This window comes from Mycotypha africana, assembly GCF_025528875.1.
Source record: "Mycotypha africana strain NRRL 2978 chromosome Unknown BDF20scaffold_6, whole genome shotgun sequence".
Taxonomy (NCBI): Eukaryota; Fungi; Mucoromycota; class Mucoromycetes; order Mucorales; family Mycotyphaceae; genus Mycotypha; species Mycotypha africana.
In genome coordinates, this window is record NW_026515730.1 from 1,195,760 (window position 1) to 1,214,074 (window position 18,315).

General features: G+C 37.4%; 5 protein-coding genes across 5 annotated transcripts; 2 read left to right on the top strand and 3 right to left on the bottom strand.

Annotated features, from left to right (window-relative positions):
• The first annotated feature begins 1,725 nt into the window (after nt 1-1,725).
• On the top strand, nt 1,726-3,944 carry BDF20DRAFT_568282 (Nsp1-like C-terminal region-domain-containing protein). The gene is made up of 5 exons (XM_053075768.1): nt 1,726-1,882; nt 1,960-2,013; nt 2,091-2,876; nt 2,964-3,550; nt 3,643-3,944. The coding sequence occupies exons 1-5, from the start codon at nt 1,879-1,881 to the stop codon at nt 3,790-3,792; spliced, it is 1,581 nt and encodes a 526-aa protein (XP_052935734.1). The 5' UTR covers nt 1,726-1,878; the 3' UTR covers nt 3,793-3,944.
• A 151-nt stretch (nt 3,945-4,095) lies between these two features.
• BDF20DRAFT_913764 (uncharacterized protein) lies at nt 4,096-4,737 on the bottom strand (the record flags this gene model as incomplete). Its single annotated transcript, XM_053084109.1, has 1 exon — nt 4,096-4,737. One exon carries the CDS (start codon nt 4,735-4,737, stop codon nt 4,096-4,098), a length of 642 nt encoding a protein of 213 aa, XP_052935735.1.
• Nucleotides 4,738-5,533: 796 nt separating this feature from the next.
• BDF20DRAFT_906474 (uncharacterized protein) lies at nt 5,534-6,185 on the top strand (the record flags this gene model as incomplete). Its single annotated transcript, XM_053083278.1, has 4 exons — nt 5,534-5,667; nt 5,796-5,917; nt 5,981-6,020; nt 6,092-6,185. 4 exons carry the CDS (start codon nt 5,534-5,536, stop codon nt 6,183-6,185), a joined length of 390 nt encoding a protein of 129 aa, XP_052935736.1.
• Nucleotides 6,186-8,939: 2,754 nt separating this feature from the next.
• On the bottom strand, nt 8,940-9,188 carry BDF20DRAFT_787907 (high mobility group box domain-containing protein; the record flags this gene model as incomplete). Its single annotated transcript, XM_053076139.1, has 1 exon — nt 8,940-9,188. A coding segment is annotated over one exon (249 nt), but the record flags the coding sequence as incomplete, so codon positions are not given.
• A 5,946-nt stretch (nt 9,189-15,134) lies between these two features.
• On the bottom strand, nt 15,135-16,817 carry BDF20DRAFT_988404 (uncharacterized protein; the record flags this gene model as incomplete). The annotated part of the gene is made up of 4 exons (XM_053085272.1): nt 15,135-15,577; nt 15,735-15,867; nt 16,264-16,299; nt 16,531-16,817. 4 exons carry the CDS (start codon nt 16,815-16,817, stop codon nt 15,542-15,544), a joined length of 492 nt encoding a protein of 163 aa, XP_052935738.1. The 3' UTR covers nt 15,135-15,541.
• Nucleotides 16,818-18,315: the final 1,498 nt, after the last annotated feature.

Genomic DNA, 18,315 nt, shown 5'->3' on the forward strand with positions numbered 1-18,315 from the left:
TCACGAGGTAATGGCCTTTCATATGTGGATACTGGTCCATTTCATCCATCGTGGCTTTTAGAAAACTAACATAATGTCCCGTAACTGTCCCTTTGCTCACACGCCCAACGTCTTCTCCTCGCTTTTCTCTTTTTATTGGATGGAGGCTGAGGAAGCCTAAGGCTACATTTAATCAGACCTAGGGCAGAAATTGCACCTAAAATGGTTGTTGTTTTTGCTCGTGTTTTGGGAACTGTGACCACTGCAGGTGAGCCTTTCTTTGACCATGCCATACTACGTTTCAAACTAATATGAAATGCAGATTCATCAAGGAAGACGCAGTTGGTCGTAAAATCCATGTCTGTTTTTTCCCCATTTATGAATCCCCTCCAGGCGTTCTTGAATCTTTTTTCTCGCTGTTCCGATCTACGGGTCCAAAAACGAGCTTTTTTGAGAGACAAGATGCAGTGCTTTTCTACAAAATCAAACAAGGTACTTTTGGTTACTTTTAATTCTGTGAATACTTGTCGTAAGTGCTTCATCAGGTCGTCCAAGACGACTGAAGGGTTCGCATCAATACACTCAAGAATAACTTTTTTGTGCTCCTCGTTGAGAATGCGTGGACGACTAGTCTTTTTCCTTTTCTCAAAGATATTATCAGGTTCCCTCTCGTACTGTTCAGCCCATTTTCTGCGCTGTACAAACGTGAATCCCAAGCTGTTTTGCAGCAGCCGCGCTCAGGCATTTCTCAAACAACAGTAAATTTCGAAATTGCGACATTTTTTTTAAAGTGTGAAATTTTCTTAGTGCTACATCATTATGGCAAAAGCTGTATGGATGGCACAAACCATTTTGGAAAAGCAAAAAAAAAGGCCTTTTAAATCCATATAACTGCTAGATATTGCATACAATGGGCGTGAGGAGCAGTATATTTGATCTTGTATTCATCGTTACCAAATGAATGGTGTTAAACATCGATCAGTGTGCTGTATCCCGTCGACATTTATCTGGAACCGCGAACAGAGCGTCAAGTTTTGTCAACAGTTAGTTGATATGGAGACTGAATTAGGAGGTGAGCTCTTCTCAACCGCAGACAAGTTCATCTTATTATTGGAAAATTCAATATTATAGCAGTACTTGCCTGCTCCTCAGTGTGCTCGACTGCGATAATCTCTAAAGCATTGGCAAATCAAGCAGCTGAGGACACATCTATTTTGATGTATGATTGCCTGAGCGTTTCATCTGCGCCTTATATTTGGCTAAGATTTGACGTCCCAAGATAATATCTAGTAAGTCTGTTCAGCCCAAGCTGCATTTAACAACTGTCTGGAACAGTGCAAATGCACTTCATAAAGGAAACTATCATATGTAAAGATCCATGAAAAATTGTGAGATATGACGGCTTTATTCAGTGCATGAAATCTTAGAATATTAAAAGTGATAAAGTGAGCAAATTACTACTTTCATACAACAACTAAATTCAATCATTGAAGAAAATCAAGCTGAAAAACCAAAAGAAAATGAAGACGTATTGATATGAATGTGAGGTCCCAAAGTAAAAGGGCTTTGTTCTAGTGGTGTAATCTGGCGCATCGGCTTTCCACATCGAAGCCCCGTAGTCAATGTGGAGTTTCCGATTCGGAACGAAAAGTTTCGAGTTGATAGTAATACTGACAAGCAACGTCACAGATTTTCAGCACTTTCCTGCACAATTTTGCTCTGAAGGTTTGAAAAAACGCGTTTTGAGTTTGAAGCGAGAGTCGACCACAAGAGACAAAAGAAAAGATCGTTTAAATCTCTTTTCCTTACTTGTAGTTTTTTTCCTTTTCGAAATCCACATTTTCTTATACCAGATCAGGCATAAGAGACTCTTCTCAAACATTAACGGCAAGATTTATAATGTGTATGTGACATCTTTTTGTAATTTCCTTCAGTTGGAATTAATCTCTTAATTGCTCAACCTTTTATTCACATAAATAGCTTTCTTCGGTAACAATAACACAAATAAACCAGCCGGATCCGGATTTTCGTTTGGTACTTGTAAAGTACAATAATCAGAACTGTGTTGATTCCGTCAATGTTGAATATTCACTTTTTATTATTGTAAATAGCTGCAGGTACTACTCCCGCCAATTCAGGCTTTTCATTTGGAAGTTCAACTGCAACACCTGCCTCGACTGCTGGTGGATTCGGTGGGTTTGGCACCAACACAAGTACACCTGCCCCCTCTAATACTTTAGGTGGGTTTGGCGGTACAGCTACCAGCTCAGCACCTGCCACGGGTGGTTTTGGCGGGTTCAATACAACTTCTGCACCTGCGAATGCTAGTGGAGGTGGCTTTGGCGGATTCAATACAACATCTACACCTGCGAATGCTAGTGGAGGTGGCTTTGGCGGGTTCAATACAACTTCTGCACCTGCGAATGCTAGTGGAGGTGGCTTTGGTGGTTTTGGTTCCACTGCCTCTAAGCCTGCCTCGGGCGGATTTGGTGGTTTCGGCGCCACGACAACCCCTACTTCCACTGCTGCTGCACCTGCTGCCACTGGTGGTTTCAGTTTCGGTTCGAAACCTGCTACGCCTAGCCTTGGTGGTGCATTCGGCACGGCAGCAACATCTGCTACTACCGCTACTACAGCTGCCACAACAGCACCTGCGGCAAGCACTGGATTTAGTTTTACCACACCTGCTAGCACCACACCCACTTCAACAGCAACAACAACAGCCCCTGCCTCTGGAGGCTTTGCTGGATTTGGAGCCACACCTAAACCTGCAAGTGGTTTCTCTTTTACAACTTCAACAACTTCAGCACCATCATCTACAGCCACTGCAACTACGACCAACGCTTCACAAAATACCGCAGCACCTAGTTTTGCTGGTTTTGGATCAAAGACAAGTGGTAACAGAAAGCTCTAATTTGACTTGGATAGATACTTGCGTAATAGGGGTTTATGAATGAACTAAAAGTAACCATTTACATTTGTAGGTGCTTCTGCTCCAGCAACAACTGCTACTACAACCTCAACAGCGCCTGCTACTACAACAGGCACAACAACGCTTACTACACAGCCTACTGTTTCAGCCGAAAAATCGGTTTCTGTTCCTTTACCTACTTCATTAAGAAATAAAACCATGGGCGAAATTCTCAACACTTGGACAAAGGAGTTAGAGGAACAGACACGTGATTTCCACCGACAAGCCAATATAGTCGCTCAGTGGGATCAAAAGTTGATTGAAAACGGTAACAGCATCTCCGAGTTATGGAATAAGGTCACCAAGATTGAAGCTCATCAGCAGGAAGTGGAACAAAACTTAACATACATCAACTCTCAACAAGAAGAACTCAACTCCTTGCTTGACACTTATGAGAAGCAAATTAAGGAAGTCTTTGACGAAAGTAATTTACAACAACCAATGCAGCCTGCTGACGTACAAAGAGAAAAAGCTTATGCATTGGGTGAGAATCTCAATCACCAGTTGGATGATATCAGCAGAAATTTGAATGTTATGGTCGAGGAGATTAATAAGATGGGTAACACCAAACAAGTATCTTCTTCAGACGATGATGATGTGGTAAGCCATAGAAATAAATGCTTACTATTTATAACGGTCTCTTTTATGGAATTCTCAACTCAATGCGTCTCTTTCTTCATTCCGTACTTTAGGTTGGTCAAATCGTTCAAATCCTCAATTCCCATTTATCTTCATTACAATGGATCGATTCACATACAATGAAATTGCAGAGTAAAATCCAAGAAGTTACTCGTTTACAAGAAGAGGCAGCTAGAGAACAAGAGCCTTCTCTGCGCAAGTAAATTGTAACTCATAGAACAGTTGCCGTGTGTTGTTGACGATAAGCATAGTGTACACTTCATGCAATTTCGACCTCTTTCTATCTATATCTTTTAAAATAATTGCTTCAACCTTCATTTCATTCATTCTATCAACATCGTTACGATGTGGATAGTGAAATAAAAAATTTATTTTGACAGTTACATCGTACATTAGAAAGATTAAAATTCACTAATTTTAGAAGAGATAATAAGGGGATATACTAATTTTATTGATATGGAAATCAATCATTGTCTGTTATATTACTATTGCTGTGGTTCACAGCATTACTCTACGTTGCGTCCTATTTCTTTCAATGCCTTCTTCAGCTCTTCACCTTCATGATCGAATCTCAAACCAGTCTCATACGCTTCGGCTGCATCATCCAATCTTCCCAATCCTACCAGAGCCTTCCCCTTTCTAAACCAACCTTTACTCCATTCCCGTCTCAATCGCGTCACCATATCTGCGTCTACATATGCATTCACAAATTCATTGAGAGCCATATACGCAGCTGACCGATTACTCAAGACGGGACACAATTCATCTCTCACATATTGAAAGGCCAATGGCTCCCAAAGAGGTCGACTCCACGATAAATCAACAGCCATAGTATAGAACCGAATCGCTTCTTTATAATTCTCTTTCTTGAAGTACTTATTACCCTCTTCTTTCAAACGTATCACTTGCGCATTACGAGTAGGGTTGGCAGCGTTGGGAGGAGGAAGATCTTTTACATGTTTCAAATCGAAAGCCAGTACATTGTGTTCAGTCCAATCAACTTTGCATGGAGTACATTTCTCGAGACCATGAGCTTTACAAAGGACTTTGTCACCGTCTTTAGACAAGCTCACTTCTGGAGGGTTGTAACCTTTCGTTCGTGGTGTTGAGACTGGTGCTGTTATGGTTGGGCTTGTAGCGAGGGTCATTATGTTTTCTTACTTTATTGTACGGAAAATGCAAGTTGAGTGAGTGTTTACTTCAAAATTTTATTGTTTATGTGGGGCGAAAGGGAAAAAGGAAAACTGAAAAAAAGGGCTCCCTTTCAGCAGCAAAGTAGGCACTGAAACGTGTCACTTTTTTCTCTTTCTCATTTTATCTTCTCTTTTTTTTTCTCGTTCCACCAAACGGATTATGCCAACACATCAGGTATACGCACACACACAACCATCTCTCTATTAAAAAAAGAGCCAATCTAAGAGTCGAGTTCAGCTAAGCCATTTTTGCTCATTCTTTGGACTCTGGGCCTTCGATCTGTCTATGCTTATCAACAGTTTCAGAACGATAGCTTACTAAAAAGGGTCAATGAGGTAAACAAACATTTCAAAGACAAAAATGTCTAAATGTGTATGAATTAACTAAAGCCCGTCATAAAATATTACCTGGTAGGAGAGAAACTTGGTGCAATTCTTAGATACACCGATATTGTACCAACGGTAGCAGCACTTTTTAATCTGGTACCTGAAATAAAAATAGTAGTAAGCTGACATAGAAATAAAGCCAAGACCTAGAGGTGACAATAGACTACTACCATATTGATCAGTTACCTAACCATTTACGAGAGTGGACATTCCAACTTGTAAAGCACAATCTCTATGATATGTAAAGGCAGTTTTTGCCCTGAGTAAGTTTGGGATAATTGACTGTTTCTGACAACTATTCGAACTATCTGTCAGGTACAAAAACTCAAATGATGGCTGGGATGAAGAAGGCAAAAGAAAAGAAATGACCGCACAAGAAGCAAGATATTTGATAGCTCGATCGGTTACTAATAAAGATGACTTGAAAGGATTTCTACTATTTCAAATGGTGCAAGAGGAGCTCATGGACGAAGACATGATGGCCAACTGTACATACTGGTAAACAAACAAACAAAAAAAAAAAAAAAAAGAAAAAAAAAAAGAAATCAGAATAAAAAGCAAGAAAACGAAGATAACCATAAAAAATGGCGTTATCCGATTTTAATATGAATGGGAATATCTCGTAGTTATGAGCTACAATTGACAGAAAATGCCAGAAATCATGGATTAGGCGAGTTTTTAATGAACTTACTGTATCAAATTGGTTGTTATTGGAAGATGGACAAAGTCATGCTGACTGTCTTTAAAGGTATTCAAATATGAATTTTGGATGGTCAACTATATCAAAAGCTAACCTGATCTCTACATTCAGCAAACGAAGGTGCATTCAAATTTTATACAAAGAAATTAGGGTAAATAATTTGTCAATTGTACATATTGATGGAGATTGATTTCTACCCCATTAAGTATATTTATTACGTAGTTTTAAGCTGGATGAGATATCTCCTGGTGCTTGTCTTCCTCGATATAAGGCAAAACATTTCGATTACGAGCTGCTGAGCAAACCCTGTAAATAATGATTCAATTGAAGGAATAAACTGGCACGTTGGCCATTCTACGTGTCCATAGCGTCGTAAATTCACTCAGCCTGTGCAGCTTAAACATCATATTCTTGACCTAGAAAAGCCCAGTTTGAGTCTTGGATAATAGACACTTTACTTTTCTTGAACATTAAGAGCATGTCTACCAAAGAGAAAGGAGGTTGGGTTTTCAATACAATGGAGACATAATTCAGAGCAAAACCGTAATACCTTGCTTTTATTGCCGCAAATCACTAATATCTCTGTCTGTTGCATCCAAACAACTACGTGATACTCAACCCTTCCCAAGAACCATTTGATTATACAGGACTACGCTTCAATACTAGTTCAGCTTCCCGTACCTCAAAAACATTTTTTGACCGGGATATAATACAAACAGTGAAGAACATTTTTCTACAACTCTTTGTAAGCCTTTGCTACAATGACCCAAATAGCAGCGGTCGATGTTCATTAACGCGGAATTGGTAAAATACACTCTCTACGCTTTTATGCTCGAATGATCCGTCTAAAGATAGAGTACTGTTTGACCATCGAGCTCTAGTTCTGCCTACTGATACAATCGCATAAAGCCTTCTATTGTGTACTCCCCAGCCATAGTCGATCTACCTTTGAAAGCTTGACCAATTCCTTCTTTGAAGCAGTATGCAACCTTGCCAATGGCTTCACGTGACGCTAAGGCTCCCCCCCATCCTGCCTCAAGGATTGTCGCTCTACCCTGCTGCGCTTACAACAATCTGATTATGTTAACGGTAAGTTAATTTCACTGCTGTCCAACACTTACAGTTGATCCTATTTGTGGCTTCCAATGCCTTTGAACGTAGTAGATGTATCCGAGACGGTTAAGCTTGCTTTCCCACCAAAAATGCTGCCTACAACATCTCTCTTCGTTCTTCATTAAAGCCCACTCTACCGCATATCTCAACATTGTATTGCCGCTGGCATATGACGATCTCCATTTCCGACCCATTTTAATATATCCTAAACCGCCTACCGGTCCTTCCTAACTACATGAAGAGCGCAATTCTGTCAACTTATTTTTTTCTTTTGAGAATTCGATTTTTTACAATATCCTTAAACGCCACTTCCACTTCTTCTACTTGGCTACTTACTTGTTCAGCCGGTTTCCCTCGGTTCCAACCAGTTTAAATCAGATCGTAATCTTTTTTACCCTTCAGTTCTAAGGAGTTCAAATACCTTCAGCAATTTTAATTCCATTAGGTAAGACCATTTGCCCAATGAATTTAAAGCGGTAATGGTGGCAGTTGGATTAGACCACTCGAAGTGAAGAATTCACAAAATGTCAAGTCTCTGCTTGTTTGCGTTAATGGTTTCTAAACGGCTATAAGTCCATTATTCACTTTTCTCTTATTTCAAGTCACTTGATATAAAATTGCGTGCTCTACTAATGTCACAAAAAAACATGAAATGGAAAGTTTTGGTATAAATGGATCATTCTTTATTGAGAGAAAACAAAAATAAAAGTAATTAATAGGCTGCAACATGGAAGTTTTTTGAAAATGGAGAAGGGATATAGTATGAGAGTAGTCTTTCTAAGTCGGACTCAAATTGTAATTCATTGTATACGGTTTCATTGTTTAAAGCTATTGTATCTGTCTGGGGCCATTCAGGAAGTATGTCGGTTGCATCAAGCAAGGCACTTGGAGGAGCTGATAATTCGATTTTCTGGTCACTACTTCTAGGCTTAGCGTTATCGATAAAATTCTTTGACGACGATATATTAGTTATGCTTGCAGCAGAATATTCATTTTCTGAGATATTAAATATGGCATTGGCTGTGTCAAATATGGCTGGAGTTTCCATTTTGGAGTAATCTTTTGATGCATCACTATCACTGTGTTGTTTTGCTGTGGTTTTCTTTCTTGATTGTGAGAGATATCTGTATTCAGAATATTTCATCGAATGGTTTGCTTTCATTCTTTCGGACTTCGTTTGATAAACTGCTTTTGAAGATGGAAGAGAGAGGCAGTATGAGACTAGCTTTTCTAAGTCGGACTCAAATTGTAATTCATTGTATACGGTTTCATTGTTTAAAGCTATTGTATCAGGAAGTATGTCGGCTGCATTAAGCAAGGCACTTGGAGGAGCTGATAATTCGATTTTCTGGTCACTACTTCTAGGCTTAACGTTACCGATAAAATTCTTTGCCGACGATATATTAGTTATGCTTGCAGCAGAATATTCATTTTCTGAGATATTAAATATGGCATTGGCTGTGTCAAATATGGCTGGAGTTTCCATTTTGGAGTAATCTTTTGATGCATCACTATCACTGTGTTGTTTTGCTGTGGTTTTCTTTCTTGATTGTGAGAGATATCTGTATTCAGAATATTTCATCGAATGGTTTGCTTTCATTCTTTCGGACTTCGTTTGATAAACTGCTTTTGAAGATGGAAGAGAGAGGCAGTATGAGACTAGCTTTTCTAAGTCGGACTCAAATTGTAATTCATTGTATACGGTTTCATTGTTCAAAGCTATTGTATCTGTCTGGGGCCATTCAGGAAGTATGTCGGTTGCATCAAGCAAGGCACTTGGAGGAGCTGATAATTCGATTTTCTGGTCACTACTTCTAGGCTTAGCGTTATCGATAAAATTCTTTGACGACGATATATTAGTTATGCTTGCAGCAGAATATTCATTTTCTGAGATACTAAATATGGCATTGGCTGTATCAAATATGGCTGGAGTTTCCATTTTGGAGTAATCTTTTGATGCATCACTATCATTGTGTTGTTTTGCTGTGGTTTTCTTTCTTGATTGTGGGAGATACCTGTATTCAGGATATTTCGACAAATGTTCCAGTTTCATTCTATCTGCCTTTTTCTGGTAAAACGCCTTAGTAGTGTCTGGCTCCCGTCTCCACATCTGGCCGAGCATTTTAGAGACCTCTTTTGCATGAAAACGACTGCCAAAAAGAACCTTTCTTTCGCTCCGGTATAGCATAAAAGCATTAAGTGGTCGAGCTATTTTAGAACCAGATCTGCTCCGGTTACTGTGTCTTTTGATTGCTGTAAAGTCTTTTTGACTCTGGTTAACAAATGTATCAACTCTACCGTAGACCATTCGTACTATATAAAGATGATAAATAAGAGATACAATAATTCCTTTCTGACAAGGAAGCAGCTTATTTAAATGAGGAGAACAATGAAATTAACTAGCTCATGGTGTGACATACCACTCTCTCCTGTTTGATTGTGAGAATAATGAAATCTAGCACAGGATGTAACGCTGGTCAAATGCTTCTTTTTTCTGCTTGCATATTTCTTATTTCATGTTTTAATAACTCAGACAATTCTTGGATCTTTGTATTGGAATCTAGATTTATCTAATCCTTATGAACCTTCAGAGTAGTACATGCAAATCATCTTGTAACGATATGCAAACAAGGCTTAGCGCATGGAGTATTTTTTTAGTGGCGTTGAGTGCATAAACGTATGTCGCTCAGAGTATCCCTTCTTATTAAAGAGTGGCCGCTGATTTACATAACTTCACCTGATTAGCTGAAGATCAATAAGTAGGCATTGCTCAGTTACATGTCGTAGGCATCTTCTCCGACTATCTCCTTCTGCGATACACTTCGATTCATTTGTCAAATGAAATTGATATCATTATTATTACCTTTCAGTATTCTAAGATATTAAACCGTTGATATGATCCGTGTACTGATTAAGTGTTAGATGATCTTGCACGCTCATACTTTCAGATATTTAGAGGACTGGCGCATATGCTTGTTCTACTCTACCTATTGTGGGTTGGTAGAGTAGCCCAAAATTCTGCTAGAATTCATAAAGTATTGCTTTTTACCAAAATAAAATATTTTTCAGTATTGATCAGTAGAGGAGAGATTAGTACTTTGTAACGGAAGAGGAAGGGTTAGTTGTCATTTAAGGCTGATAGAAAGCGTAATCGATGGCTATCTTTTTGCAAGATGAAATATACTTACGAGTTGCATCGTCCTTTGCAGATTAATCATACTTCACTTTCTTGACATCAAAGATTCTTGCAGTGATTCCGTATCTTAAGCGGTTCAATACCTTTCTTAATATGACAGCTTTGCGCACGGTCCAATTACAAAGGGCATAGGGGTTTTACAAATTTATGCGCAAATTTTTTAAGTCGGAATAATACACAAAAGTGTACGACATTATAACCACTTTTTTCAAACCTTTAAAGCTGCTTTGCTGTGAATATTACTGATTTCAGCGAGTACTTGTAATGATGGCATAAGAAGACTGTGAAAAAAAATAAAATTATTGTTTGAGCGGCCTGGGAGAGAGGAAAGAGGTGCAACTATTAAGGAGTATGAACGAGAAAGATGTTCAAAGAATTAAGTATAGTCTAATTTTCGATAACAAAAGATAACCTAAATGATAAGGTTTGCTATAGTAGAGACTTGTTCAATGTCGCTTTTAAGCCTTTTTTGGTATCGTTACCCAAGCATGACAATGAAAGTAATCTGTTACAGAAGATACTTAATCAATGTCGATTTTGAACCTTTTTTGGTACAGTTACCCAAACATGACAATGCAGAAAAATTGCTTAAAGTCGTTTTTAAGCCTTTTTGGGTACAGCTACCCAAACATGACAATGCATAAAAATTGTTTAAAGTCGTTTTTAAGCCTTTTTGGGTACAGTTACTCCAAACTTTAAAATTTCAGTTTGTAGATCTTTCGACTGTAACACTAAATTTGTACTCAAGACATCTTTTAATCGTGATCTGTAGATCAAAACCGCTATTAAACGTATTCGAACAGCGACTCCAAGTTAATGTTTTGAGCAAGAACGATCCGCTTGATCATCCACTCAGAGTCAATAATAGCGTATCTGTCGAAGAAAGTGCTTATAATAACAGTGCACTAAGTAATGCAGAGAATTTGTATTTCGTAAAGTTTCATATCTGGATTTAGAATGCTAGATATTCTTAATTGAAGCATGAAACGCATGCATTCAGAAGGGCAGGTTGTAGGTCACCCCTGTTGTGGCGTTTTCTCCTTTTTGGAAATTTTACAGATATTAAAGGCATTCAACGCTATTATAGCTACAACTGCAAATCACAGTTGTATGCGTAATTACGGGCCACAATACTTATATTTCATAAATTTATTATACGACGGCCGCATCTGTTAGTGTAAAATATGGCTTATTTGTGTTTTTTTGAATGCCCATTTATAGCATACTATGCCTATTTTTGGTTTGTGTTTTTGTTATGAATACACTAACTAACGGCAAAGAACTATTCTAAGATAATTTTAGCAGCTTTCAACTTTTAGTATAAAGCTCAGAATAGTGGTGGTGTGGACGTAAGAGAATAGCTTTTGATGCTGACAGAAAAAAGCGGTAGCTTGACCTTCAAAAAGGCAACAATAGATCTGATTGGCTCTTTGTTGATCTTATGCGACAGTTTATCCTTATTTAACTATTAATGACTTGATTCAAAACCACAGTATCAAAGTGATATCAACAGTAATGCAAGTGGTAGAGATATTTTATAAGTTCTATGCCCGAGCAAGTTGAAGAAGAGGTAATGCTATTATTATGAAAATCTTATGGTTTGGTTGGGTCTGATCAATTTTCTGATGTTTGTAGACGCATGGAGGAGTATATCCAGCAACCTGAGCATGACCTATACGTAAACCGCAGAATATATTGCCTCTAGCTGAGTGCAATGTTGAGGATGATAATGAGTATCGCGATATAACCGATAGCAAGTATGGAACTGTATCAGTTAAGCGTGGTTCAGCATTTTTTGGGCGATTCTCTATACGAACACGTTCTTGTTATTCTATCGCGATGATAACAAATGAAGTTTTTGATCTTCCTCTATAATCTATGTAGAGAGATGGTCTATCAATGATATTTAGAATATGTCTCAACCAAACAAATTTCCGTATTCGAAGGGCATTTTATTATTATACGACTTTCCTGATCTTCAGGCACATTATCTAAATCGGCCATTGTTCTTAAGAGAAGTAATTTAAGCTTCAATGACAATTCCGTTGAAAATTAAAGTACTGCTTACAAAAAAGTGAATTCAAGGTTTCAACCAGTGTAACCTGATTGGAACTACTTTTTACTGTCTTTTTTTTTTCGCTTTTCGTCAGCTTCAAAAGACATAGCTTTGAAGCGACGACGCATGGAGTACTTGCTATACTGCCATGTTCCAAAGCAGTTTCTATTATATTTTAAAGAGAGGCATCTTTAAATATGTTAAGCTTCCATCAAAGTGAGCGATTTCTCCCACAACTTCACTGTTGTTCGTCTGCCTAATATTTTCTATACAACTTATGGATACATCTCAGGCCTATGAATAAATTTGTTATTGTCCCACTGTCCAATACTGGTAGGTGGCAGAACCAAAGAAAGAAGTTGACAATAACGAAAGAATTTTCGATATATCGATCAAAATAAGTTGTTTACCAGGAAATTGCATCACGTTTCATAATGGTTACCGTCATTTTTTCAATATAAACTGCTGTACAAGTGTTTCTTCGCTCTTAATAGTAACAGTACCATAATGCCTTATGATAGCATTGCTAAGAAACTTACTGCATTTGACTTAAAGTTACTGATTAACCCTCAGTTTCAACCAAATTTTGTCATAGTATCTTAGGATTCACTCTATTAAAAAAAAAAAAAAAAAAAAAAAAAAAAGATCAGTTCATCACAGCGTGCGAAGCCATTTTGTACAAGTGTTGACTTAATGAATCAGCAATGTTGAAATTGAAATGGAAGTACAATCGTTTTCAACCAAGCCTAAAACATGTCCAAGAGTACTATATAATAACTTAAGGGAAACATTTATCATAGAGGGTACGAGCCTGGTCTATTAGGCCTAAACTCCTTACGCCAAGTGGCGTACGTTCCAACTTAAACAGAAATAGAAGACCACAAAGCGTTGTTTTCGTGAATTTTTTAAAGTTTGTCACAGATTTCAATTGGATGCACGATGGATGATGCCACAGCTTAAAATCGAAGGGGTTTTCCATGTGACAGAGAGTTGTGCGAACAGTAATCGAGTATTCATAATCAAGGAATGACCTTGAGACGTTACGGTTTTGACGAGTGACAGGATGTCTGCCTTTAATACAACATTACTTCAGCATTATGATTGCCGAGTTTGTGAGAGGTAAAACAGACAATAGTGATATTGATTTTTCTTGTCGTTCGTATTACTTTCGGGATGTAAGGAAACAACATCAGATTTAAAAGCAGTGTCCTTAGTTTGAGCAACAACAACAACTTACGTAAGTGCTTTACATTGTAGCGTCGCTTAGCATATATAAATCTTTCAGTGGATAAAGTTAGGGATCAGTAAGTGTAAAGCACTTGACAGCACTTGTCATTAAGAGTTCACCACCCTAAATACCGTCATGTGGAAACGAATAGCACCAGTTAAGATATTATTGTTAGTGAAGAGTGCAACAGAAATGATGAAATTATACCGTTCAAGAAGGCTACTGGAGGAAGACAAAAGAAAAGAGTTGCCAAGACTTGATGCTCAATGCTTATAAAACCTTGAATAAATCAGAAAACTATTGACTATGCGACTACTTGATTTCGTTCAAACCCTAATATTTCTTTTAACAAAAGTCAATCGCGAGCTTTTTAGCTGGAACAGTTAATAGTAATTGCAGTCATTGATTGTCAATCTCAAGGTCATGATGTATTGGACGAGTAATTGGCTTCCACATACATACGAAACGCAGAAATAGTCAAACATTTTATTTTGCCTTAATGAGGATTACGTTTGAGGGAAGAATAACCTTTGAGAATGTGAAAGTATAATATCTCAACTAGAACAAATAACTCTAGAAGTCGAATGAGCTGTATTTTCATTCTTAGAATGAGAAGATGAGGAAGCACGTTGGATTCTCTTTTTGCATGTAGTTTCGAAATATCAATATCTTGCTGCATCTAATCAAGCGCACTTGAAATCAGTAACCGAAGGAGTTGCACTTAAGTTTTACACAGTAATGATATATAAGTGCTCATATGTTTCTATATATAACTCATTCAATTTTACTTTTGTAAGTAACGACGCACAAAGGTAGAAAATTTTTATTACGTATGGAATAGCAATTGCTCGAAGCAGAGGATCTTCAGCCTTGCTACTGCTTATTTACAGCGCTAGAACCTTTGTTGTCAACCTTCATGCCTTCCACACGACCGCATTTAGAAGAGAAAAATTCATTGGTATTGTTTACAGTAGCGTTAATAGAACGAAAAGCATTGTCAATGGTCATAAGGATCATTTAAGAGAGACAAAATTAGTGAACTTGATAGGCATACCAAATAATATCTACAGCAGCATCTGAACAGCTAAAAAGAGAAAAATGAGAATTAAAGTAGAGGCACAGTTATCCTTCATAAAAAAGGGCTCCGTTTCTATAGTGTATTCCGAATAAGTAAGTGAGCAATAATATAAAATATTCTAAGAACATATACTTAAAAAAGCGCTGATACTGCTTGTGTACAAAGTTTCAGTAGAGCGAAGTTGCTTGCTAATCGAAAAAGAACTCTTTTTTGTGATTGTTGACACTTTTCATTCAAACTAAAAGATTATTACTAAAGTTAGGTTAACATGAATGATTCTGATAAACTGTATGTCACGTTTTGACCTCTAATTCATTTAACAAATCTGAGAAAAATCCACATTTACTGCCTTTACCAGCTATAGTGTACTGGAACAAAGTAAGATTTTCATCAGGCATATTTCAACCTTACTGGTAGTCTAGATATCTCGCAGTGGCCTTGTACAATTCATTTACAGGAATGATATTATTAGATTGTCACTACTACTTTCTTAGGTCCACTATAAGTTCAGTTCTACCTCGCATTTATATAAAAGACCATTCAAATTTGAAACCAAAATAAAATCATCAAAGAACTATTGTTCGGTCTCGCTGACTCACTCAGTTTCTATCATAAAAACTCTTTTAATGATAACTCTAATATCTAAGAATATCACACTGTATACTCATTTATATGCTCAGAAAATATTATTGATAATATTGACAATCAAGTGTATCTATGTAAGCTGTTGTAAAGGTATACAGTATCCATCTATACATTGCAAATTACAAGCGCCTATACTATAGTATATCCAAATATAGTTGAGCCTTGTAATCAATGAAGTCGTTAAAGAAGAAAAAAGTAAAGTGGCAGAATTCATACTTAGCTAAGCAAGAAACACCTGAATCGTAAAGCCAAACATTATCTATAAATATTAAACAGCTGTCGTGGAATAATCAAGATTGTAGTAATAAATGCCACATTGCCTACTGCAGCAAGTGCGTCATATCTTTTGATGAAAATTAATCCTCATCTGACATAAACGGTAAAAACCGATTCTGTATAATAGTAGTATATCACGAAAGGCAATAGTTCCATACATTCGCGGAAGTATATATATTGAAGCCAAAATAGTTTTTAAGATATAATTGCCTTTGATTTGACTTGCATGTTCATAAACCCATATGATTATTATCAATAGCATCTCCTCTTTACCTGTTCGCACAATTCGTCCTTCTGCGCCTCTATCGTTCTTTTGAGGGAATCAAAAAAACATCTTAGTCTCACCAGGTTCGAAGCCAGTATAAAGTTATCGCTAAGTGGTTCATAGGAGATAACTATTTCGTTACTGGATTTTCGAAAATGAATCACATAAGCTACAATATTTACAACTTCTTATTCCATCAATAGCATATCGTCAAGTCAGGTATAACTCCTAATTACAAGAAACTGCGATCCACCACTAGTGACATTAAGGGTCATTCTTTTTGCAAAGAAGCGAAAAATGGCCGTTCTGCTTTCTTTCATTGAAATTGCTAATTTGTACTGCCGAGCGTCTGCTTTAAAGCAAGCATTTACAGCAGAGCCTTCTACTCATCTGTTTTGAGCGGCAAGAGCTTGAAAGCTTAATTAGTTCAGATGTATGAATTCAGAATTTAGATTCGATTTAATCTTACCGCTTCAAACTCTTTTGCCAAGGGTTTCAGTGGTATATCAACCGTAAGTCAGCTCTTTCCATAATAACCTTTCTTTAAACCGCCAACGGTAATGTTGGTACTTTCTGTTTAATTATGAAGAATTCCGTTCCATCTGATTTCAATGGTGCTTAACTTTTTCCACGTTTCGAATTTGCATGACAGAATGCAAAGTGTTGTGCCAGCAGTTACTATTGAAAACTTTGGCAGTTACTTGAATTCTGATAAAGCCCCTCTATGAACCGAATGAAATTGCGAGTTGAAAACAAAGAAATAACCCCCTAAAAAAATTAGAAAGAAGAAAGCATGAGTAGTACGTTTGTAACGTGAATTTCTTCGATATAAAAGAGAAGCACAGTATGAGGGTACCAATCTTTTCCAGTTCGCCCGAATCGTAATTCACCATATAAAATAGCACTGTTATTTGAAGCAATTGCATCATCATCGATAGGAGACCATTCGGGGTATATATCAGCCGCATTGAGCGAGGAACAGAGAGAAGCCGATAATTCGATTTTCTGGTCACCACTTTAACAGAGCCTATGGCTGCAGTTTTCGTTTTGGAGTAATCTTTTGATCCATCACTGTCATTGTGTTGTTTCATTGTGGTTTGCTTCTTCATCAGGGATGAGATTATCTGCTTCAGAGGTCTTCCATCAAGTATTATAATTCATTTATCGACCTTCTTTTCCTAAACCGACTCTGCAGTCACTGATTTTTTTATCCTATCGGGCTAGCTATAATAATTTTAAGCTATTTTATACGAGTTGATTGCCACAAGTGCCTGTATCCCTGCAAAATAGCATAGCAAGCGATTAAGTTCATTACCTGAAATCGTGCCCGCTTTATCGATTATGTGTTAGTGCGTTGTTTCAAGGTGTAAGTTAAGAAATGCAAAGCCCCAAACGATTCTGAATTCCATTTATACAGTGCATAATGATACAATCATAATAGAGTTTCTATTGCCGGTATATAATTAACATCCTAACTTAAAAACGGTCTCGCTCTGATACGTCGGGCCTGGTTCGAAAACTGTATTTTTATGACCAGGACTCTATCTATGTCAGCGGGAAGAGCTTACTGATTGGGTTTCTTTCCTAGTTGACTCGAAGCCATTCGCTGAAGTATATTCGATCAGCGCTGCGAGCCTGTAAATTTGTGAAAGCAGTCGTATATTTTGATATAGTACGTAATAGAGTATCCAATTTTACTATTGTAGATGTACATTAAACTAGAATTTTACTAAAATTATTCGTAATTCAAGGTCAGCCAGGGATTTCAGGGAAATTATAATTCAATTGCTCGTCCTTCAGATTAGAGAATTCTTTCTACTATGCCGCTGAGGGGGAACCCTTGTAAAGAACAAAATACGTCCTTGATGAGGTGCTACTGTATTACTATTCTGTCAGGGAGGAGCTTTGTTGGATCGGTAAGATCAAATAAAATAAAGTAAGAAATAAACAAGTGACAAGTCTGTGAAAACTCTGGAAGGTTCGAGTTTATTTCTTTCTTCCAAATCAAGATGAAGTTCGTTCAAATGAACAGAATCAACTGGAACTTATTGTGATATTCTTAGATATTAGAGTTATCATTAAAAGAGTTTTTAAGATAGAGACTGAGTGAGTCAACGAGACCGAACAATAGTCCTTTGATGATTTTATTTTGGTTTCAAATTTGAATGGTCTTTTATATAAATGTGAGGTAGAACTGAACTTATAGTGGACCTAAGAGAGTAGTAGTGACAATCTAATAATATCATTCCTGTAAATGAATTGTACAAGGCCACTGCGAGATATCTAGACTACCAGTAAGGTTGAAGTGTGCCTGATGAAAATCTTACTTTGTTCCAGTACACTATAGCTGGTAAAGGCAGTAAATCTGGATTGTTTCTCAGAATGTTATATGAATTAGAGATCAGAACGTGACACTTATTATATTTTACGAGATGGGTATACAGGCCTATTCACCATGGACTATGTTAACTGTTCTTGTAACTTGAGCTAGTAACCAGAAGAAAGTGACGTGCTTGGTGAGTTAATAACTACAATACTCGAGTACGTACAATCTGGTAGAGAATACATTCTACCACGGTCCATCTTCAT

What these genes read in the sequence shown, in the direction of transcription:
- BDF20DRAFT_568282 (XM_053075768.1), top strand. An exon ending in TTTTGGATCAAAGACAAGTG is followed by an intron (nt 2,877 to 2,963) that starts GTAACAGAAAGC and finishes TTACATTTGTAG; the next exon opens with GTGCTTCTGCTCCAGCAACA. An exon ending in CTTCAGACGATGATGATGTG is followed by an intron (nt 3,551 to 3,642) that starts GTAAGCCATAGA and finishes TCCGTACTTTAG; the next exon opens with GTTGGTCAAATCGTTCAAAT.